The sequence below is a fragment of the Triturus cristatus genome, chromosome 11 (genome assembly GCF_964204655.1).
Source record: "Triturus cristatus chromosome 11, aTriCri1.1, whole genome shotgun sequence".
Lineage (NCBI taxonomy): Eukaryota > Metazoa > Chordata > Amphibia > Caudata > Salamandridae > Triturus > Triturus cristatus.
In genome coordinates this window covers 209685978-209710743 of record NC_140594.1, presented here as the reverse complement: position 1 = coordinate 209710743, position 24766 = coordinate 209685978, and the positions used below count along the sequence as shown (strand labels likewise).

The 24766-nt window shown below is 47.3% G+C and overlaps 1 protein-coding gene across 9 annotated transcripts in view; it reads right to left on the bottom strand.

Annotated features, from left to right (window-relative positions):
- Positions 1-24766, bottom strand: part of ACACB (acetyl-CoA carboxylase beta) — a 2187049-nt gene that overhangs the window by 1620353 nt on the left and 541930 nt on the right. For all 9 annotated transcript variants that reach the window (XM_085633342.1, XM_085633341.1, XM_085633344.1 and 6 more), the window contains one exon: positions 3954-4052. In XM_085633342.1, coding sequence (XP_085489468.1) covers positions 3954-4052 — 99 coding nt within the window. The remainder of the gene's footprint in view (positions 1-3953; positions 4053-24766) is intronic.

Here is a 24766-nt window from a genome sequence, read left to right as displayed (position 1 = left end):
TCATACCGAGCTAACAGGGCCTGGGTATTGGCAATACACCAGTGGTTCGCCGCCTGTGCGGCGACTCGTTTGCCTGAGGCCTCTAAAAGCTTAGACTCCTTGTCTGGGGGGGGCGTTTCTCCAGTTGTCTGTGAGTTAACGCGCTTCCTGGCATTTGATACGACTAAGGAGTCTAAAGGGAGCTGGGCTTTAATGTATGCAGGGTCCTGCGGGGTTGGTCGGTACTTTTTTTCGATGCGGGGGTTGAGAACCCTCGCTCGAACAGGGTCTTTAAAGACGTCAGTGGCATGCTTTATAACCCCTTTAATCATGGGAAGTATATGAACAGTTTTTTGTGACTGCTCAAAGGTATCGAGGAGAAAATCCTCCTCAAGGGGGTCCGTGTGCATAGTGACACCATGGAACGTTGCTGCCCTATTTATTAGTTGGCCAAACCCTAGGTGGTCATCAGGAGGGGAGGGCTTGGAGGGGTAGGTAGTGGGGTCAGGCATGTCAGGCATTGGATAAGACCAGTCATCTACCGGTGCTGTGTCTGGAAAAGTAAACGGGTCGGTTGGATCAACAGGATCATTAAATAAATCAGGGTCCGCCCCTCCCCCTAAGTCATCATTATCATCCTGTTGAGGAGGTGAATGATAGGGAGGTGGTAAAGGTAAAGGTAAAGGAGAAACAGGAGGAGGAGGGGGGGACGGGTTAGAAGGTAAAACAGGAGAAGAAGGACGAAGTGGTGAAGTGGCACAGTCCTTTTTCCGTATGGGAGCTGGGGGAGGTGTAGTGTCCAGCTTCCGTTTTTTATATGGGATGGCAGTCACATGTCCAGTGTTAGGATTGATGTAGATCCGCTTTTGAGTAGGATCTGGTCGAAAAAGTTCATCTGGCTCCGAAGGTGGTGGCGGCGACGCCCGCTTCGGGTCTTTATGAGCTGTTTTTGGTGTGGACGTAGTTTTCGGTGCCGATGATGTTTTCGGTGCCGAAGGATGTTTCAGTTCCGATGGATTTTTCGGAGCCGATGGAGTTTTCGGTGCCGATGTATGTTTCGGTGCCGATGTATGTTTCGGTGCCGAGGGACTTTTAGGCATCGATGTCGAAGAACGTTTCGGCGCCGGTGGAGACTTCGGTGCCAAGGAACGTTTCGGTGCCGATGGAGATTTCGGTCTTGAAGCCTGTTTCGGTGCCGATAGTGGTTTTTTCGGTGTTAAAGGCACAATCAGATGAGGTTTGCTCGAGCCCGAGCCACCTACAGGCTTAGATGTCTTCGGAGCCGGGCCCGAGGGCGGGGCTTCTGAAGAGGATTTCCGGTCGCGACTGGGCCCAGCTGGCGGAGTCTTGACCAATGCTTTTTTGGATGGGGCAGGGGCACGGGGGGTGGTACTCACACGCTGCCCTGGAGTGATGAGGTCATCGGAATCGTCGGCCTCGGACACGATCTCGAGATCTTCGGTGTCGTCTTCGGGAACATCTTGAGCAAAGATGTCCTCCGGTTCTGGAGCTGGTTTGGCCATAATATGGCGTCGAGCTCTTCGGTCCCGGAGGGTCTTCTTCGAACGGAAAGCGGCACAAGCTGGACAGGTGGACTCGTTGTGTTCCGGCGACAGGCAGAGGTTACAAACCTCGTGGTGGTCACTGTGGGGGAACTTCGCTCCACACTGGGGGCATTTTTTGAAGGGTGTCCTGTCCATCAGCCGCTTCCGGAACCGGTCCGAGTTGATTTCGAAGTCGATGGAATGAAGATTAAGGAGTTAAATTGATTGCTAGAAGTTTTCTGCTGGAGCGGAAAAAAGTTCATCCGAACCCAATGGCGGAAAAAAACAATCTGACGATGGAGTGGATGCCCATGCGCACTGTTGTCCAGGGGAGGAGTCACCAACCTCGTGACCAAAGGCTTCTTCCGAAGACAACAACAACCTGCAATCATCCGAGCCCAACACCAGATGGCGATCTTATCCTCAGTGTGTGATCTGCAGCTCATATGCCTCGAACCAATCTTTTTCCAACAGATCAAATTAGTTCAAATGATCATCACCATCGGGTAAACACGCAATAATGTTTTATATCAGTCCATTAACCTCTTCGGTGCCCATGACGAGCTGGACTCGTCAGGGGCCGCGGTTGCGCTGTGCCCATGACGAGTCCAGCTCGTCATAAACCCCGCCCGCTAATGTAACGGCCGGCACAGGGCGGGGAAAGGGGCGGGCACTGAAGGGGTTAAGAAGAGGGAGTCATGACATGGTTTCCCAAAAAGTTTTTTTATTTTTTTTATTTCATTAAAGCATAGCACTTCAGCCCAGCCACCGCGTTTCATTGGGAGAGGACTTCATCAGGGAAAGTGAAATCTTGTATGTCTATTTGGATTCGTTATGGACCAGTATATGTAGGGCATTCAAAGAACAGTGGGCCATAGGTTTCAAAAAAGCGTTTTGCGATTCTCAAATTGTGATTTTTAGAGAATCGTAATTAGAGAATCGCAAAATGCAATGTATGTAGGATTTGCTAAATATTTTGCAAATCCTACATATTCCTGATTTGCGAATCGCAAATTGAGATTCACAACTAAGGAATACCTTCCAATTCATTCCTATGGGCTAGAAGGCCCATAGGAATGAATGGGAAGACATTCTCAATTTGCGATTCCCAATTAGAGAATCGCAAATAGAGAATCCAATTTCAAGGTTGCAAGGGTGTCAATAGGACATCCTGTTGCACCCCTGAAATAAGTATGTGTGCACATGTGGCACACACACATGCCCTAAGGGAATGTATGTGCGCCACATGGCACTTTGAAAAATGCAAAAAAGTGCATTTTTTTAAGAAATCGCAAATTACCACCGACTTTGCGATTCCTTAAGCCAAAATCGCACAATTTGGGTGCTTCCTACATTGCATTTAAGGAATCGCAATTTGGGATTCCTTAAATGCATTCGCAAAATAGGGAATCGCAAATTTTGTGTGCTACATTGCACACTGCCTAAATTGCGATCGCAAACGCTGAAATTCTGCGAATTTCAGTGCTTGCGATCGCAATTTGGCTTCATACATATGGCCCAGTCTCTCCCAAGTGGGTTCTGCAGAGTAGTGCAGAAAAGTATACGACGGTGTCGACAAGGGAAAAATTTACTTGTATTATATGTCAGTGAAGCTTGAGAAATTAGCCTTGGCAATTAAAATAAAATGAAGCGATTTGCATCATCGAGGGAGGGGTACGGGAACACAGGACAGGGGTCTAGAAACTGGGAGGTGGGCCCTCCTAGGGGGCTTCAAGTGATCTCAGTGACGGGGCTAGGTTCTGACCAAAAGAAACATTTTGCTGATAACAGTGCTTTGTTTTCAGTGGAGCAAAACAAGCGGCGGTAATCCGCTCTGTAATGGGCCATAACTACGATCTTTTGTCATTTATATGCTGGCTGGGAGAAGGTGTGAAAAGGGAAGGGACTCGAAATATTCTTTAAAACCCCCACCCCCCTTTCTAATAATCACATTGTGGATACTTTTACACGCTAGTATGGCCTGCATGACCAGAAAAGCATGTTTGGCAATTAATGAATTTGATTGCATTTTTAAAACGGTAACAGAACTTAACTGTAATGTTTCAATAGGTCTAGACATATTTAAATATTGCCAGTTTAATGTAATAATTGTGAAACATTTTGAGCCTCCCACCCCCCATCCCCCGGTGATTTTTTCCCCGGGGTGGAGGGCAGCATTAAAAAGGTTGAAGACTACTGCCTTGGAATCCAGGACAGAGGAGCGCGGCTTAAGGAGCAGCTCAGGGTCTGGGAAGGAGAAAGCAGTGCAGGGTCTGAGGTTGGATGTTCACGTTACACTAAGAGAATGATTCAGCCAAATGTGCATCAATTCCAGATTCAATGCTAAACTAAATCTTTAACACAATAATTTAGATTGTAAATGTGCTATAAAGACAATTTGCAAAACAGTAAACTGAAATTACAACATACCACTCCCACTCCACGACAGTGTTGGAATTTGTGCTGTTTGAGCTACAATCGTTGAAGCCACTTTATCTCCCAATGCCCACATTGCTTGACTTGGAGGACCTTAAGGGAAACAGTGAAAAGGTATAGAGTTAGCACATTTTGCTAGGAACTTAAGAAGTCTCCATTTCAGGTATCGTCAACTCTACCTACGATTAACTCATTGAGTTCATCCTCAACTCTACTGCCGATCTAATTACAGAATTGTTTAATATGCCAACATCTCTTCACCTACAGTTGATGTAATTTGAAAGATTCATCGTAATGGGGATGTAATAATGTCTGATCAAAACGATTTGCTTTTTTAAAACCTTGAGGGTCAGGATTATTCGGCATTACACCAGGAGACCAACAATGCCTCTATGGAGAGATGTCAAAGATGTTGAAGCACAACATGGCTTTGAGGAAGGTGATGAAGAACATGTTATTTCCCTTCAGTTACAGTAATGCTCTTTTCTGGTGGATATCTAACCATAAATTCCTCCCTTTTAGAATATCCCCATGCAGCAGGCTGGATGCAGAGAACTTTAACAGCAGAGCACCTGAGCATCAGGAAGTGGCACTGCGTGGCTCCACACTGGGGTGTCTTTCAAGGCAGTAGTACTTAGGGAACATATGTAGGCATACCCATGCTACAGCCTGGTTAATATCAAGGACAGGCACTCCTCAAACCAATGCCGTTGCAGAGGCCTTTTACCCTTGTGGAATGGGCCCTTAGGCCCTCAGGGGGCTGCTTTTTGGCAGTGCATAGCAGATTCTACTGCAGAGCACAATTCACCTTGAGAGGTCTCATTTTACTCTGACCTGTCCTTCATTGCACTCAAGAAGCTGATGAAGAGCAGATAGTCTACCCATTGATCTATTTTCTGGTTGATGCTAAAGCTCAATGCTCTCTTTGGATCAAGGTAATGGAGACTCTCTTCCTCTTTGAAAGTACAAGGCGAATCAAAGAATGCAGGAACAGTGATTGAGTGACTTTTTTTGCCAACATGGAAGGAGGTCACGATCTTCAGGAAAAAAACCACCCGAGGGTCCTCACCACCAACTTGTTTTGGAAAGAAGGCCTGCAGATCACTCAGATAGCGTGCAAACATGATGGACATAAGGAAGACTGTCTACAGAGTCAATAGCCCTAAGAAGCAGCTATTCATAAGCTTGAAGGGTAGGCCCATAAGGAAGGTCAAGACCAGGTTAAGGTTCCACTAGGACATTCCAAATGGTTTGAGAAGATTCATATGTTTAATGAAAACATCACAACTGGTGATTTAAACAAGGACGGTTGTTCCAGTAAGCCAAGAAGGGCGGAGAAGTCCATAAGTAACCTTTCATTGTGCCCATTGCAAGGCCCTGCTGGGCTAAGCAAATAACAAAAGAAGAATGGAACAGGGAGGTAGTGGGGGGAACTATTTGGGATCTACCTTGGAAGCCAAAACAAGATAGGCCTGAAAATGTATATCTTAGCATCCCTACAACCACTACTACCAAAATATGGGATATCGTCACCAAGACATTGCCCCTGATGACCTTTCCATCCCCATTCACCCCCATCCATTTCAATCCTGCTTTCCCTCCAGCGGTACTAGAGGGCCCCTTTGATAAATGGAGGGAGGGAGGGAGGGAGGGTGGGTACCTCATGCTGTCTGACCTCTTCATTTGAGTAGAACTACGCTCCTTTGCTGATTGCACGGCTCTTTGTAAGCTTCCACCCACAGAAGAGTACCACTATTTCCAGTTAAAACACTGGGTGCAACAACCCCAGGTGTGTCTGGCCTTGACCAGGGACCTGCTCCCAATAGAGAGATTCGTACAGACTGGCAACACTACTAAGGGCTGCATCTCGTTCCTTTACTCTCTCCTTATTATAGTGGGTCCCTCTCAAGCCCCGCAACATAGAGGATTTTGGGACACCATGCTGCATACCCCCATAACAGAGAAACAATGGAGCTACCTATATAAAGATACTGCTCAATACAACCATTCTATGTTTTTAAGGGAAGCCAATAATAAAATCATGTTCGACTGGTACCTGCACCCCCAGAAACGACATACTTTTTTAACGAACACTCCAGACAGATGTTGGCGGGGATGTGGGCTCTTAGGAGACTTTTGTCATATATGATGGGATTGTCCCTCCATTCAACCCTTCTGGAAGGAAATTCTATCACAGATCAAACAGATTCTGGGATATCCAATCCCGGACTTCCAAGAACACGTTCTTCTGGGGGTGCGGGACTCCAGTCTGAACCACCAAGCCCAGGGGGACCGTGCCATTATGTGGCTATGCTTGGAGGTGGCTAAAATGGCAGAAGCAGCAGCCTGGAAGAAGCCGGAAGTCTCCTCTCTCACCCAATGGGATGCCTGACTATGGCGAGCCCTAGCTCTTGAACGGATGACGGACATTATAGAGGATGCCCGCAAGGGGTGTGATTATATCTGGAACCCTCTAGTTGATTGCCTGTCGGGGGCTTACCTCTCTTTGCCTGCGGCCCAGGCTGCGGGTCCTTCACCTCTTTCAGATTTAACAGGTTTGGCGCCAGTTGGTATCCCCTGGGAGCCATGGTCCTTAGGGCTTTTACAATCCCCATCATGTACAGTCCCTCCTTCCCCCGGACCGGAAGCTGCGTGCCCGCTCAGCCCCCCCCTGGCATTGGACAATGCCTGCTCCACCCTCTCCTTAATCACTTTATGGTTATGTATATAGGGTTCCATGGAAATGTTTAATTGTTTTCGCTGTGTTTATTTTGTTATCTCCCGTTATACAGCCTGGACTCTAAAAAGATATGCAATGTACAACTGGGAAATTTTTGAAAAAGCTGTGTATTGTCTTTAGATACCTGATGATCTAAGCTTAGGATAGAGCTCGGTTGAGCTTCAAAGGTTGTGAATCTTTGTAAAAACCAATAAAAAGATTTTGACAAAAAAAAAGAATGGACAGTTTGGCTTGTAAGGCGTAAGGTTCTCCAGCACCGTATCAGACAACACATTTGTTCCAACGTTAACGTAGGTGGACTTCATGGAAAGGCATCTAGCAGCAAGGAGAGCATATATCATCTCGGCTGTCAATTCAAAAGCATTTAAATGACACCTTTGTATCTCCACTCATGAAGGTATAAGTTGGAGAGATTGGGATGCAGGACCCTGTACTGCTATTGAAACAGGCATGGTCCTCACGATGCAGAAGCCTGGCCAGAGGGAAAATGTTCAGAGCTCTCAATATTACACCCTCCAGGCCCAGACTGGGCACACAAGATGACTATGGACGGTCTTTAATAATTTGCTTCAGAACACAAGCAGGACAGGTATCAGTGGGAAAGCACAGAAGAGACCATTGCTCCATCATAGCCATAATGATTCTCCTTATGATTGCCCTGGAAGAAACTCCAGCATGCACAATTGCCGAAATTCAGGTTACCAGAGTTGGTAAATCGATCTAGCCGGGGATTCCCCCAGTGTTTGAAGACATCCTGCACCACCTTTGCTACTCATGATCTGAAAGATGATGCCTGTACAGTTCACGTTTTGGCATTAAGGAACCCCGACAGGTGGTTTGCAAAAGGGAAGATGTTCTGATGTTCCAGCTCCCTACAGAGGAGCAGAGCCTCCTGGCACAAGGCCCAGGACCCCACCCCGTCATGTTTGTAGCAGTAAAGCATGACAGTAGAGTGGTCAGAAAGAACCTGCACCAATATGGATTGCCCGAAGCTCCAGTAAGATTATGTGGTGCAGACTTTCTGTAGGAGACAAGAGACCTTTGATCACTTCTCCTAGGGAACCCCAACCCAGCAGCAATGTATCTTCAACAACTCTGAGCTCTTGGAGGGGAAGGTAGAACATCTTGCTGAGGGTCAGATTGTCCGACAACTAATACTGCAGTCCTGATGCTCAGCCCACTGAGATTTGAGGTTATATTACAGACCTTGTATATGCCATTTGGCTTTGGGGATCAAGAGGATGCATGAGGCCAAGAAGCCTCAGCGACATTCTCACTGGGATCAAGGCCTAATTCCAAAACATCTAAATTACAACCTGAATATCCAGGACACTCTGCACTGGAGGAAAGGCTTTAAATGTCACGGTGTCAGAAATTACCCTAACTAGTGCAAGTTTATGTGTGAAGCTTAAGTGGGACATCAGCTCTTAAATATGGAAACCAGACGAGCTCAAGAGTTCATCCACCATCTGAAGGTAGACATTGTTGAGCCTGCCTTTAGACGCCAGTAAACAATGTACAGGAATACATGTACTTCTGACCTCCGAAGATGAGCTGCGACCACCGCCATCAATTTCATGAACACCAAGGGCCAGAAGGAAGGCGGAAAGGGAGCACAGCAAACTGAGTGATTCTGGTCCACCTTGAATTGCAGGTAACACTGTTTGGACTGCAATACAGGTACAGGGAAATACACATCCTGGAAGTCCAGGGACATCATCCAGCCTCCTGGTTCAAGGGTAGAGAGTATCGATGCCAGCATGAGCATTTTGAATTTGTCCTTCCACGTAATCGTGCAAACGCTGAGGACAGGCCTGAGGCCCCCATCATTTTTGAGGGCGGGGAAGTAGTAGGACTAGCATCCCTCACCTTTCGCAGAGTTCAGCAACTGGTCAATGGCACCTTTGGAGAGAAAAAGAACTGGATTGATAAACGCTCCTCTAAAAGAATTTCTGGTGTGGGATAAAGATGGGAGTCAGGAAATGTAGAGTAGAAAGTAGCCCCTTTCAATCATCTGTAAGACCCATTTGTCGAAGGTAATGGCTCTCCAGTCAGTGTGGAAATGTTAAATTCTGCCATCCACTATGTTGGCAGGAGCTGCTGAGGGAACACTGAAATGACTGGATAGGTGCTGCAGAGGGGGGGAGGAGGGGGAGTAATTATAGGGCTTTGACCCTGCTGCGCTGGGCAGTATCTGTCAGTACCACATCCGATTGCCCGAAAGGACTGAACTGTCTGTTTTATCACTGGATTGGCAAGGCTGACTTTGTCATTTACACTTGCCCTCTGGAATAGCTCCTGAGTTGATGGGGAAATTGACTCACCGGCAACAATACCCTCAAAAAGCATGCTGTATCTCGACTGTATTTAAATATTTGTAACACCAAGTTTGCTATTTCTACCCAGAGCTGTGGGCCCAAAGGACATATCCATTTATGATGCTTGCACTTTGATAGGAAATCTGGTCAACCTCCTCCAGAAGTGCCTTTGAAGCACGATACTGGTGCCAAATGGCCTGCCAATACGATCAGTATTATTCAAGCCTGCATAGATTACATTTTTCTGCCTTTTACCCATTAGTAATTGTCTGTCCCAAAGAAGCTCGGAGGTCCTGCAGGACCACTGTCAAGATCTTGCTGGTCATGTCCCACAGAGTATTAGTACTTGCTGAATATACAAACTGCATTTGGGGACTTAAGGGTCGAGAATGGAGAAGAAAACATTCTTTGAAAGAATGCAAAAAATCCTATCAGGAAGATTGTTTGTGGAGGCATTAGGATTGATCTTGCTAGCTGAAGCTTACACAATGTGGCTCCTAATGTAGGGTGCGTAGTATGGAAGTCCAGTTCATCGAGCGCAGGTCCTTGTCGCAGGACTATTGACTGGTTGACTGATGGCAAGAACAAGGCTTGGTAGTATGGGATCAGATGATTGAGGAATGGTTAAAGAAGTGTGTTTTTTGTCCCAATGGAGGGCAGCTCCAGAGCGAACACCTCAGCAGCCTTCTGACCGACCACTGCAAACAAAGCCCTTTCCTCTGTTGGTAGCCAATGAGGCCAGTCACTCTCGTTTTCAGGGGAGGTGTCTAGCCTACTAGTATTTTTAATTGTCAAGCATAGGGCATAATCACAGGGAAGAAATCTCATCTCATTCCTCCTCACCCTCAGCGTACTGAGAGACACCATTTGTTTCTGCTATAGGGTCAGGATCAGAGCGTGAAAGAGTGTGGAGCTTCGTCTAGCAGTGAAGTTGTTGTAGAAAATAGAAAAACTGGAATAGTGAGAGACACTAAATCAACTGGTTGCACTTCTGTAATGTTGTAGCATGGCATTGTTTGAACTTGTGTTGACATCGGTTTGGTGTACTACACTGGCGTTGGCACCAGGTTTTCCTCCTGTGTTGGTGAAGTAGGTATCTCCTTCGGGAACCAGTGTGTATATTGGAGCTGGTATGGAAGACTGTATCCAAGACAGGACGAGCCATGTAATGGGCCTCAAGAGAACAAACGGCATCTGGAGAAGTTCTAACAGTTGTAATCCAAATGGAGGCTTCTATGGCTCCATGCGGCAGCCGGTGGCCCCATAGGACCCAAAGGCACACCAAAGAGCCGGAGTTGTAGCAAAACTTTGCAGCATAGGCTTCTTCAATGCCACCATCTGCGTGGGGACAACAATGGCATGGAAAACAGGGCGAGCCAGGACCAGCTTAGAAATCTGTGCTCAATCAAGGGGCTTGGAAAAAGGGCGATGTTCATCTTGACACCTCACACCTTCTCTTTTGAGCTAGAGTGGTGGGATGATGTGTAGTCTTGCTTCTCCTTTTTGTGTGCGTTTGGACTTCGACTTACCTTAAGACTTTGAGAGGAAGGTGAATCATATGTAGCTTCTGCCCGCACAGACCATGACGAAGATCAGGCACGCTGCTTGGAGCAAAACCTGATCTTCAACTGTGATCATTTCTTGCGTTCAGCTATGTAAAGCTTAGCCTCCCGGTCCAAGATCGCTTTCGGATACATGAAGGCACACCTGTTGCACAACTTAAAAGCTCTGACCTAAACCCAAGCTTCAAAGACACATCTCAAGCGGATCACTGATCACCATCTGCTTCCTGCCATCTCAGCAATGCTTAAAGGTAGTCATTAGGTTGAGCCTAGTGCAGGGCCTCTTGGAATCACTCCAGACTTCCAAGAGACTTCTCCGTGTGGTCCGGACTCTTCCCAGACATTTTATTGGCCATTGCGCGTGGCTTTCAAAAATGAAAGCACGCAAATGGCCAAAGGCAGGGGTATGTCCCGCCTATTCTATAAACGTTCACTCCCATGGCCTATGGGTCTCGGGAGCGAGCAGCGGCGCGCAGTGTGCCAGCTGCATTCCAGGATCAGGTTACTTCAGGTTACTAATTAACCCAGCGCGGTCGGTCGCTTTCACTTTCGCGACCGTGCTTGTCTGCGCTTGTTTACTTTTAACTTTAGTTTGTGAAAGCACCCCATGCTTCGCTTTCACGTTAATGGCGGCCGTGCCACTTTGTTTACATGAGCCGCCATTACAGTGAAAGCGCTGCATGAGGCACTTTTGCAAATGACGAGGAGTAAGACCAGCACGTTCTAAACACCTCCCCAACCTCACTGCAGCCCTCCCAGTTAGCTGCACCTCTCTGTCCCGGTTAAGTATAGCAGCGCCCACTGCCTTGTGAGAAGTGTAGTTTACGTAAAGACCACAATTAGGGGCCTAATTAGCTCCCACTGGCCGCCGACGTGCCTTCTCTCAAGCAGAGATGTGTTACACATCTGCCTCTCCGCTGCTACCAATCCCCCGTAAACACAACAGGGCGCTTGTTTGTTGTTCCTATTCAGAATTAAAAAACACTTGTTTCTTTTGTGCCCCTGACAGTAATTTCGAGACTGGAGCGCGGCCAGCCCCTTCCGTGACAGGGATGGATGCAGGAGATATATTGGCTGCGGAGGTGGTAGGAGTGGGCAGCGCGGGCCCCTCGCCTGTTGCTCATCCGCAGCCTATCAGTATTTGTCAACTCTGCACACACACTAAAGTGGTTTCTGTGTCTTGGCAACTAACCCTTCGTGACGCATCCCGTTTGGGGTCACTCCGAGACAGACGCTTGCCTTCTCTCCTCTGCCCCCGTCCTGTCAGCTCCCTGCCGCGCACCTTCATTTTTTTTTACCCCTTCTCCCCACTTCCTCTTTCCTCAGCCTTCTCTTACCCTCCTCCATTCTTCCCCTCCTCCGTACCAATACATTTACCTTCCTCTCTCCCCCATTTTCCCCCGCTGCTTCCCCTGCCCTCCCCCTCACTCCCCCACCACTCCTTCTCGTTCCCCACACCCCTCTCCTGCCTGCTCGCGCCTAGTAATACACAGAGTAATTTAAAGCCGTTTGTGGCCTGTAATGTGCTCTCTCTTTTTATTAACTTCTTCTGCCACCATGTCACCGTTTAACATTAATCTCTGCACTAATCTCCCTTCTCCCCTTCATCTCGCCGTCCTGCTCTCTCCACTCTCACTTGTATTGCTCCATCTTTCTACGTTATCACTTCATCAAGTCTCTTTGCTTCCTCTTCTCCACCTATTCCTCATTTACTTCCACCTCTTCCTCTCTCCTCTTTTTAGGTCAAGCCAATTTGTAAGCGCAAACCTTCAAGCACAAATGGTTAAAAAATTGTCCAGCGCAACTACCACTGTTAAACAAAATGTGACTGGTTGCTCTGTGTTCTTTCTAATGTTTGTAAACTCGCAGCTTTTATGCTACATGGCTAACCACTTATATGGTCCCAAAGGCGAAACCTATTGGCTATGCCAATGCTTGTTTTTTTAAGGGGACATTGTTCCTTGGCACACTTTCTTATAGTTCTGGAAATCAACAAAAGTTGCAGAGGGTCATTCCTACAAGGACTGACTCTTGCATGGAAAACGACCATAAAGTAATAGTCTGTCAAGTGACACACAAACACATGAACTGATATATCATACAGTGAGGGGGATGTATGAGCTTTTTAACTTGGGGCTTGGTGATTTGTGCCTTGTTTGTTCTCAGTATGTTACAATGACCGGCTCCGGAACGTTAAGAAAAAAAAGTGTTGAAAGTGGTACACAAGATGAAAACCTGTAGCAAGAGTTTCACCCTGGATATGGAAAATTATTCTACGATTGAAAGGGAACAATAATAATTTTAGATTTACATATATTAATCATGACCTCCTGATCTTTGCAAAATACCTGCTTGCAGATCAACTGTACCTTATTACCTGAATACGGGAAAAAGAGAACCTGAATGCCAATACACTTTCTGAAAAACAAGTCCTAGGTTAAAAAAAAGCTGATCAACATCATACAAATATATAAGAATAGGAAAAGAGGAAATTAACAGGAAATTCATTCTCACTTACTTTGTTTCAGCCAGGTCTTTGGTATTCAAGAAAAAGTTACTTCACTTTCGTAATGCGTTCTCTGGTAGAGACTATATCTAGTCGCAGATTCCGTACCTTAGAATATTCCCCAGGTATCAGACTGGATCTGGAAAATATTGAGCAGTACCTCAGCACACTGGTAGGTGATGACAATCGACCCCGGTTTGGCCACGCTGGATTTGACGTGCGCAGTGCATATATAGAAGTCACCCCACTGCACTGACAGTTTCTTTTCATGGCATTTCCGCACCACAAGCACAGAGTCACCAGCAAGGAGCAGGAATACCAATCACATCCTAATTATGATGTAGCACCCTCTTGATGGCTCCTTTGGCCAAAAGAGCCTGCACTTAATGCAGCGGGAAGATGTGGTCCTACATCAGTCGGTCTGAGGATGGTGGCATGGGCGGTGGGGTTTCTGCAAATAGGAGGGTGTGACCCCGCTAAACAATTTGGAGCACCCATTTGTCCGAGGTTATGGACAGCCATTGGGGCAGGTGGTGCCTGATCCTGCTGCCAACTGGATGTGATGGTGACTGCAAATAAAAGGGCTTTAGAGGCTTCTGCTGCCAAGGGATAGGGGAGGGGGTGACTTAAACTTGACCACCATTATGAAGTCGAAGAGTGATTAGACTTGTGAAATTTTTTGTGCGATATACCCACCGATGACTTGGAGCATGCTGAAGATTGAGTGGAACGACTCCGCAAACGGGACCTGGAGGGTGGTGGAGTGGAGTGGACTGCCATCACACGATGATGTGTGTCAGGGAACGCTCCCAAACACCTTAGGGTTCATCGCGCAACAGTCAGGGCAGCCCTTTGAGTCGTGGCCCGATTCGAGGCAACAAAAGGCAAACCAGGTGGGGGGGGTCTGTACCACAGGTTTTTTTATGCGACATCCCTATAGCATACTGTGAGCTAAGTGCAAAAAGAACGTTAACACAAGGTTGAATAGGTAGCCAAAAAATGGACTTAGAAAGCACTTTCCAAAATGATGGCATGGAAAAAATTGAACTGACGCAGTGAGCTGGGATAGCACCTATCCGGTGCGAACAACGCTGACACGGAGCCTATCGACATCACCTACCGGCATGCAAGGTACTGCTCAACATTTTCCAGATCCAGTCGGATGCCTGAGAAATATTGTAAAGAATATGCGGCTAGAAGTCTATCAGATTAACAGTTTGATTAATTAAATCGGTTCCCTCAATACAATTTCTCATCTTCTTTTCTTTTCTAAACTATACAGTCAAAACTAGTTTCCAAAATTCAACAAAACACTCCTATAACCAGAGCATCTATGCTTACCAGCCAATACAAATGTTTGTTTGTTCAACATGAGAGCATTCATGTACGTTTTCAGGAAGATTTTGATCATCTTAGGAAACATCACAAAACTTTGTTGTAGTCTTTGTGGGCCAATCTGTCTGGAATTTGTTTGAGTATTAACATATGCTTATTTTTGAATAATGAGAAAGCACTCAGCATCAGCGATCATCTAATTAAAAAAAAAAATCTATGAAACGGTGTCGGGGCAAAGTCCTCTGCATGATTTGGAAAAAGCTGTGCCATTATACCCTGTTCATTATTTCAAGCCAGCCCCTGGTTTTCCAAGAAGAGATTTTTACAACCTGCAAGTACACTTGATTCAGGTTTTAACCGTGCTCTATGTCAGAGTAGATTGCACCGACAGATGGAATAGGAAATTGCTTTGGAGAGTGAATGACCTTTTGCATTCCTGTCTGGCTTCCGACATAAACGCTGATGATTTATTGGGACTAGCAAGGTTAAGAAACCTCTTTCAAATAATACAACAACGCTTCATACGGCTCTCAGTTAACCACTGTTTGGCAAGCTAACCAAAAATAATGTTAATCTATCAAAGAACTAAGGCTGGAGAAAGATAAGCTACTTACCAATAATGGTGGTTCACCATAACTGGTATATTTTACAGACTCACATGCAAACGTACCAGGCTCCCATTTGAGCTGCAGTAGGGAAATGGTCCTTTGTATGGTCATCCCCAAGTTTTTGGACTGATGCTGATGGGTTTTTCGACTGAGACTGCACTGAGGCCTGCTAACCAGACTTCAGCGCCTGTGCCCTTACCCTTAAACAGGTATGTCGAAATGGCTCATGCTCAATTGGCTAAGCTTATCTGTAAGTCCCTAGTAAATGGCACACATGTACGTTAGAAGGTCCCCCCTCAATCACTGCTGCAATGGCTGTGCCACCCTGGCGGTGACCAGAGTAAAACAAGACTCCCACTATGTCATTTGCATGCTGGAAGAGCAGTTTAAACTGCTGGCCAGAGTTTGCCCTATAAAGTAATGGCAAAGCAAGACATTCCCCTGATATATGTGTAGGTCACCCCTATGCCTGGCCGATCGAGTCCCAAGGCAGGGTGCAACATGTCTCAACGGCAGAACACGTATTTTACATGTTCTGACAGTGAAAACGAAAAACCGTTGTTTTTACAGTGGAAACGCTTGGTCGTCCAGTTGGCTAGTACAGAGTTAAATGAGGACCCCTTTGCTGTGCTAATTCTGGAACATGGGTCATCCAAGGTATCAAAAAACTTGTTACATTAAGCCCGACTGCCACTTTGTTGCCTTTAGTCCTCTGTACCCATACCGGCTGCACACGGGGGTCCTGTGCCTTAGACGACTTGCTGCCCTGCTGGGGAGACGTGCTAACAACTCCCAGGAAAGGATACAATACGGGCCTGCTATGGAAGGAGATGTCACACAGGTGTTGGCCCTAAAGGTGAGCTTCAAAGGAGAAGCCGCCTTTGAAAGGCAAATGGGTTATGCTTAGGAGGGGGACTGCTCCACTGTTCAGGAGGACAGGCTGGCACTAAGGAAAGGGGAGGGGAAACCAGCTGCTAATCCAGTTTTCCAGGGGAGTGTGGCCCACCATTAGCTACCAACTGCATCCTGCTCTAAGGACATATTGGAGCATAACTAGCGCACCCTGACCACCGATGCTTTTTCTGAGGAGAAACGGTGCACCAAGACCACAGATCTTGACTGGACTGGCAAAAGGACCGAGGAAGGACTGTCCTGCTGCACCGTGGAAATGGCAAACAGAGGCTGCACCATCATGGACCGCATCTGCTGCACCTGGCAGCTAGCAAAGGAGAGGGGCTGTGCCTGCCATGTCTTGCTCAAGGAGAAGTTGCCTCGAGAGCCCAGCCAAAGCCAGGAGACTCCAAAAGGCAGCTGGCTGGCCTCCTGTTCATAGCACAAGGACACAACAGCTGAAGAAGCCTGCTGGGACAAGTTTGTAGGCCCAAGTCTTCACCCGCCACCAACAGCTGCCGTGAGGTATGAGGGACCAAGACCCGATGCACTAAGTTGCATTTGAGTTCACTGATTGCACGAGTGCCGCCGAAGTGCAGCTTGAACCCCCAACGGACGAGTTATCGGCCCAGGAAGGATTCACTGGTGACCGCAATACTGAACAACTGATAGCCCACTGGTGACTGGACTTCTGCCACCACAGACAGAACTTCGGGGGGACGTCTACCCTGTGACCAGGACCATCTCACTCCTTTTGTGGACCATGGAGTAGGCGCAACTAGGCCATCGTCGACCACATCACATCCACAACATATTCTAGTATCTTCGGCATCCTTCATCCATTGTATCAGGACTACCTCTTTGGGAAAGCCCTGCAAAGGATAAAAGTGCCTGGAATGGACTGTAGACTGCTTCACCTGCTGAGGTAACTGATTCTGAAGACCTTGCTGGTCTCCCTGACTGGCTCCCTACTGGAGTTGGTTGCCTACAGTGACTCCAAGAGACCGCATTACAAGTGTCAAATGTGTTCTATTTGCCAATTCTTGTTCGCGGTTGAGATAAATACTTTGATTGACTATACCTTGTAAATTGTAAATCACCTAAACCCTCTGTTGGAGGTGTCTAAAAATACATAATAATACAGTCTATTTTTATAAATTGGTGTTGGACTTCTTTAGTGTCTTGTAGATTTCTTCAATTGTGTTTTTTCTTCTTTAATTGTTTTGGTTCTGTTTAAATGCTTTACACTTGTTCCTTTGTGTAAGCCTTGCTGCTCAGAGCCACAGCTACCCAGAGTTGAGTGAAGGTTTGACAAACGAAACCTAAGGGTCATAAAGGGGATGGTGAATATATTACATGCTGCGGTCATACAGCCACACCATATACAGCACCCCATTTGCTCGCATTGGTGCTTAGCAGTGGGATCCAGAACTTGTGTTTAGCAGTATCATATACTTGTTTAAGTTGAGACACTGAGAATCCACATATGTAGACCCATAGAAAAGAAGTCCCTTAACTCCAAAGTATCTGTTGAGTGTGTTGAACTCCAGAGGACTCTTTTCAAGAATTACAAAAACTTCTCCAATGAGATTGGAAAAGCTTGAGAAAGTTGTGGCAATGTGTCCTGGAAGTTCAAAGGTCTGGTTTGAAAAACGTTTTCCAAAAGTGTTGAAAAGGTTTCAGAAGCCACCTTTTCCTTAAGGGAAAATGGAGCTTGACATGGTAAACCTGTCATCCTTCAAGAGAAATGAGCTGAGCGCTTTTGCAGAGACAGGAAGATCCACATAGAGGCCAAGGCCAAGAAAAAAGAGCTGATCAAGACCCTCCGAGCTTGGATGGAGCCCCTAAGGGTACCTCCACATCGGGAGAAGGAATTGCCATAAGGTAGTGGGGGAGAAGAGGATTTGAAGGACAACCACAGAGGAGCAAGTGGGGCAGATAAAGACCTTCCCTCTTTTAGTGGACCACGGATGGTCCCCAGAGCCAACAGTCAAACAGGCTCTTTTCACTAGTCAGAGGTCCCTGTGAGAAAGTCTTGCAGACCTGGACCTGGAAGAGAGCACCTTAGTCGTGGCTGAAAGAAGATTAGCCCTGGAAGACAGTAGAGTCAAGCCAGGCTTAGAGCCCAGATAAGATGGAGGCAGTAGAATAATAGCTGAAGGTGCTGACAGGGGTGCCCCTGATGTAAGATTTTCCACAGGGATTGTCCCTAGTTATGTCTAGAGAGAAGACAGACAAATGGCTGGCCTCACATGACAGACCGCTCAAGATGAGGAAGGTGGGTACACAACACTGGGGGGTCACTACTCTGAAAGTTAGTACCAACAGTTGGGAGGCATAGACTGCTCACACTTGAGGATGATGTAGCGAATCCTACCCACACACGAAGACAGCACTTGTCGAGTTGTTTGTATAGGCAGAAACTTAGGACAACACAAAAGGGGCAACACAAACATTGGTTGACTTTTGTTGGCACTTCGGGTAAGGCACTAGATGGGTGGATTAAAGGCAATAAAGTAAACACGTTTGAAGGGTTCTACAATTTGGTTGTTAAGGAACACATTTTGACAAATTGTCACTTGGAAAAGTTGCACTATCAGCTGATGGACTCTAGGCTGTCTAGCCCCATGGAACTGGGCAAGACATATGATGAGTGGGTTTCCACCAGGGTCCCCAAAATGTTCCTGGGAGGTGGCCAGAAGAAAGGTGGGCAGCCCATCCCCCTTTCAGGGGATAGAGGGGGGTAAAGGTATAAAGGATAGCCCCAAAGAGTCCCCAAAAGATGCCAAAAGGGAGAGCCCCGCACCTCATCTCAATCAAAGGAGAGGGGGTATCAGTGAAAGAAGTTTGATCCTTTGAAGGTTTAGATGCGTTTTGACTGCAATTTGCCAGGGCACACGAGAGGAGATTCAGTGAGGGACCCACCACTGACCAGTCCAAGGGGATGCCCAGTATAGGGATGGTGTAGAAGATTGCACCTAGAGAACCCAAAGGGTATACAGAGGCCACCTTAGTTTCCCTGGGTGGGGAGAACATTGAATCACTGACCTCCAAGTATGGAGAAATACCAGCAGTGCCCAAAACCCAATAGGGTGGAGGTGAAGGCTCTGAAGGATACAGCCGACAGTGTGATCATGGTTATGAGCAAACTAGTTCTTCAACACCAGGTCCTACCATAGGAGGTGCATGAGACTGTCAGTGCTGACAATGTTACAAAGCCATACCCTATGGTTGTGGGTGACTTAATGCGAAATAGTTACAGGACCAAAGAAAGTAGCTGTGTTAGAAACCTTTGATTGGGCAGCAGCAGAAAGGAGGGTAAACCCAGCATGTGTGCATGGGTCCTGAGTTGTTATGTGCCACATCAAGAGCACAGAAGGCCCTGAACGAGAGAAAAGGGATCCTGGAGCCCCATACTATGGACCAGGTCCCTAAAACCAAGAGGACTAGCAGGAAGGCTGGCCACCGAACCTCCAAAGGTCCACAGGCCCAGACGTAGTCAAACCCTCAGGGGGAAGGCCTGATACCTGCTGATGAGACTGATGCTGGGAACCTGGCAGTACTCCAGGGGGTAGGGGTTCCCTCTAGGGAGGTCCTGAGTCATGGACAAAGGGCCTGCCCTACTCTAGAAGACCTGATACAGTTGGCTGTCAGGCAGAAACAAGAGGAAACCAGTGGTATCCGTAAGGTATATTCAGATGAGGGGCTCCTGTACAGTGAGCCAAGGGACCCCAAACCAGGTTCATCCAGTAGATTGGTGGTCCCTCAGCAGTACAGGGAATTCCTCTATAACCTGGCCCACAATATCCCCTTAGCTAGGCACCTGGGGCAAACCAAGCCTTGGGAACAGACTGATCAACCACTTCTACTGGCTCCAGACTTCTGAGAAGGTCAAGGAGTTGTGTCTCTCCTGCCCCACCTGCCAAGTCAGTGGCAAAGCAAGGGTAAAACCAAAGCCTCCCATGATACCACTTCCTGTGGTGGGGACTCCCTTTGAGAGGGTTGGGATTGACATTGTTGGTCCCCTAGACACACAAAATGGCTTGGGGAATAGATTTATCTTGGTGGTAGTAGACTATGTCACCAGACACCCTGAAACCATTCCACTTAGGGCAGTGGCTAGAGCCCTCCTTGTAATCTTTACCTCCTTAGGTAACTTAAACCTGGTGATCTCAGGTAGAGCACAAATTTCATGTCTGCCCACCTAAAAGCCATGTAGGATGAGTGTGATGTGACTTACAATTTCACCACCCCCTACCATACCCAAGTAAATGGTCTAGTTGAAAGTCTCAACAAGACCATGAAAGACATGATCCTGGGGTTAACTGAGAAACTCAGGAGCAGATGGGATGTCCTACTCCCAGGTCTATTATTTACATATAGGGAGGTCCCAAAAAGGAGTTTGCTTTGGTCCCTTTAAACAACACTTTGGACACCCCGTAAGAGGTCCACTAAGCTTGGTTGGAGGATTGGGGGGGACACCTCAAGGAACCCAAGTGGGACACAGTGGACAATGCCCTTGGCCGTCGCTCTAGGATGGCGGAGTACAAGAAGCCGGCAAATCGAATTTGGATGCCAGTCAGCAGTTTGTGAAGCATTGGTATGATCGAAGTCCTCTATGGTTGAGTACCATATGAGGGGTATTACCCCAAAACTGGACCCAGGATGCTTGTTTCCGGTCCACAGAAGACCTAGCTTGGCAGTTCAGGCTGGACTGGTCCCATGAGGAACAGGGTCAAGCCTGATTTGCATATGGCTGTGTCTGAACTGAGGTGGCAAAGTGAGATAAAGAACGATGAGGGATTCAATCCAAGTCTGTGACTGGGGGAGAGTGTCTGAAAAGTTTCAGCACTCCATCCATCTTCTCCTTGTGTTTGCGGAGTACCAGCCAGAACAGTTGGTGTGGCGTTTAGAGCCAGTGGCACCCAGGGCACTGCAGGACAAATGGACTACCCCATCATGGAGAAAAAGAGGGAAGTTACCTACATAGTGGAATTGGGAACCAGAGGAGCCCTCACATGGTCATCCACGTGAACAGGCTCAAGTTGCACCATGTGAGGGCAGGCCTCACCATGTTGTTGGTGACAGATGGGGGAGAGGAATTTCTTTTTTTTTTTTTTTTCTTTTTTTTTACTTCTCCCCGACCTCTTGTCCTCTAATGCCCAGGTCGGAAGTGTGGAGTGAGTATTACTCGCCTCCACCTTGACAGAACAGCAATAAAGGGACAGCGATCAGTAACTGAGGCAGTATGCTGGACTGTTCTCTTTGACCCCAAATCTGACATGGTGTACCCATGATGTGAAAACTGGTGAAGTCTTACCTGTCAAGAGCAAAATATACAGGCTGTCTGACCAGGTAAAAGCCAGTATCAAAGATGAGGTTGATAAGACACTACAATTGGGAGTCACTGAGCCCTCCACTAGATCATGGGCCAGGCCAGTGGTAAAGGAGCCCAGTCACAATCCCAAAGGTGCGTAGCCTGAGATGAGGTTCTGTGTGGACTACAGGGGCCTTAATGCAGTCACTAAGACTGATGCTCACCTAAATACCGAGACCTGATGAGCTCACTGATGGGCTAGAAGCAGCTGAATATTTGAGCACCTTTGACCTGACATCAGGTTACTGGCAGATAGCCATCATTCCTGGAGCCAAGGAGAGGTCTAATTTTTCTACATCTGAAGGCCACTTTCAATTCAAAGTGACACCCTTTGGGTTGAAAAATGCACTTGTCACCTTCCAGAGGTAGAAGAATATAGTACTTTCAGGTCTGGAGAGTTTCAGGGCAGCTTATCTTGAGGACATAGCAGTATTTAGCTCCACCTGGGGGGATCACATGGTCCACCTCAGGGAATTGCTTCAGGCCCTGCAGCAAGGAGGCCTGACTGTCAAGGCAAGTAAGTGCCACATTAGGCAAGGCTCTGTTTACTTGAGCCACCAATTTGGTGGACGTCCTGTACAACCTCTCCAGCCCAAGATCCTGAAAAATCTGGCATGGGAAGTTCCAAAGACCTAGACCCAAGTTACGAGTCTGTCTTGGCCTGACTGGATACTACAGGAGATTTGTAAACAGCTACAATACCATAGTGGCACCACTAACTGAACTGACCTCCAATAAACAGCCCAGAAACGTTATCTGGGCTGAGCAGTGTCAGAATGCTTTTTTACACTCTGAAGGAAGCTCTATGCTCAGCCCCTGTCCTGAGGGCACCTGACTTCAGTAAGGAATTCATTAATCAGACTGATGCATCTGAACACGACATTGGGACAGTGTGAATGATGTGGGCCAGGATCCGCCACTCTTGACTTTATTAGCAGGTGGCTCCTCCCTAGAGAGCAGTGTTGGAGTTCCAATGAGAGGAAGGCCTTTACTGTGGCTTTGTCCCTTAAGAAGCTAAGACCCTACCTGTTTGGGACTCGCTTCAGAGTGCAAACTGACCACAGACCTCTCAAGTGGCTGATCCAGATGAGAGAAGGAACCTCCAAATAATAGGGTGGTCCATTTCCCTGCAGGGTATGGACTTTACAACGCAGATCTGGAACTGACCAGGACAATGCAGATGGCCTTTCGAGGGTCTTCCACTTACATGATGATAACTATCAGGATAAAATGTGTTATTTATCACCTGTTGTCTGGGGGAGGCGGGGAATGTCAGAAAATGCCTCCTTTTGCATGGACACCCCTAGGTTTTTGGACCGATGCTGCAGGTCTTTCGACTCAGAGGTCACGGAGGCCTGCTAACCAGACCCCTGTGCCCTTACCCTTAAGCAGGTATGTCAAATTGGCTCATGCCCAATTGGCTAAGCTAACTTACCTGTAAGTCCCTAGTAAATGGTATCCAGGGCATGCGAGTTAGAGGGACGCCCCTAGGGAATGTACCGCTGGTTGAGTCACCCTGGGTGTTACCAGAGTAAAATGAGACTCCAAGCCCGCCATCTGCAGGCTGGAAGAGCAGTTTAAACTGCTGGCCCGACTTTGACATTTAAAGTAATGGTAAAACCAGACATCCCCCTGGTATATGTGTAAGTTACCCTTATAGCTGGTGTGTGGAGTCCTAGGGCAGGCCGTAACATGTCTCACGGGCAGGAAGGTATTTTACATGTTCCGACAGTAAAAACGCAAAACTGTTGATTTTACTGTGGAAAAGCTTGGTCGCCCAATTGACGGGTACAGAGTTACACGCTGAACCTTCAGCTGTTTTAACTCTGGAACGGTGCAAACAAAGTGGATCATCCAAGGCATCAAACAACTCGTTACATTAAGCCCGAATTTATGTCTGGTCGTAATCATGTAACAAGTTGCAGTGTACAACTTTGTTAAAGTTGCCACTTTGTTGCCTTTAGTCGTCTGTGCGCATACAGGTTGCACACAGGGTCCTATCGCTGAGACACTTTTCTACATTCCTGGGGAGATGTCAAATGATTATCAGGAGAGGACACAGTAGGGGACTGCTATGCGAAGGAGGTGTCACCTACCGCCTGCAGGAAGCCACAAGCGTGTTGGCCCAAAAGGCGAGCTTCAAAGGAGAAGCCGCCTTCGAAGGGCACATAGGTAACACTTGGGAGAGGGGCTGCTCCTTTGTTCAGGCAGACAGCATGGCACTAGGGATAGGAGAGGGGAAATCAGTTCCCAAAACGGTTTTCCAGGTGTGTGTAGCCCCCCTTGGTAGCCACACCTCTGGGTGGAGCTAGGGAGCTCCACACGACAGGACAGGGGTCCTGCCATATTGGAAGTGGGCAGAACTGGCCCTCCTGGGATGCCCAGAAGCCACACTTCACGCTTAGTGGTCATCAGGTGGGAGGGAACCTGGAAACCCATTGTCTACCAACCACATCCTGCCCTAAGGACATATAAGAGCATAAATAGGGCACCCCTGGCAGTCCAAACTCAGATTTCTACTTGACTGGAAGAATAAATGAGGAAGGACTGCCCTGCTGCACTGTGGAACCGGCAAAAAGTGGCTGCAAAGTCATGGACATCACCTGCTGCACCTTGTGGTGATCAAAGTATTTAGACTGTGCCTGCCATGTCCTGCTCAAGGAGAAGGCCTCACCGGAGCACAGCCAAAGCCAAGAGACTTCAAGGGCCGGATGAAAGGCCTCTTTGCAGCACAGGGACACAAAAGCTGAAGAAACCTGCTGGGGCAAGTTGGCATCCCAAAGGCTTCAACCCGCCACCAACTGGTCCATTGCAGCACAAGGGACTAGGACCCAACGCACAAAGTTACATCTGAATTAAGCTGGGACTCCCAGAGGTTGAGTTATCAACCCATGAAGGACTGACCAGTGACTGCAACACTGGGTGTTTGGAAGTCCAGTGGCAACTGGATATCTGGCAGCAACAAGAAGGCTTCAGGGGACATCAACCCTATGACAAGGACCACCTCCTACCCATTGAAGACTGAGAAGTAGTTGCAGCAAGAACCCCATCAACCACATAATATCCAGAGCATCCTTGAGAATCTATAGCATCCTTCATCCCTTGCATCAGGACCACTTCCATGGGAAAGCCCTGCAAATGACAAAATTGCCTGGAACGGACTGAAGACTGCTTCACCTGCTGAGGTAACGGTTTCTGGAGAACTTACTTGTTCCCCTGAATAGCTCCCTGCTGGAGGTGGTTGCCTAAAGTGATTCCAAGAGACATTACGACGAATCCAAACTTTTTAGAGAAAAACATTGTAATTGTCAAATTTGTTGAATTTGCCAATGCTTGTGTGTGATGGAGTGAAATATTTTGATAGTAACTTGTAGATTCTATATCTCCAGAACCTTCCAGTGGATCTTTTTTGTTGTGGTGTCTAAAAATACAGTCTACTTTTATAAATCGGTGTTGGATTTCTTTTGTGT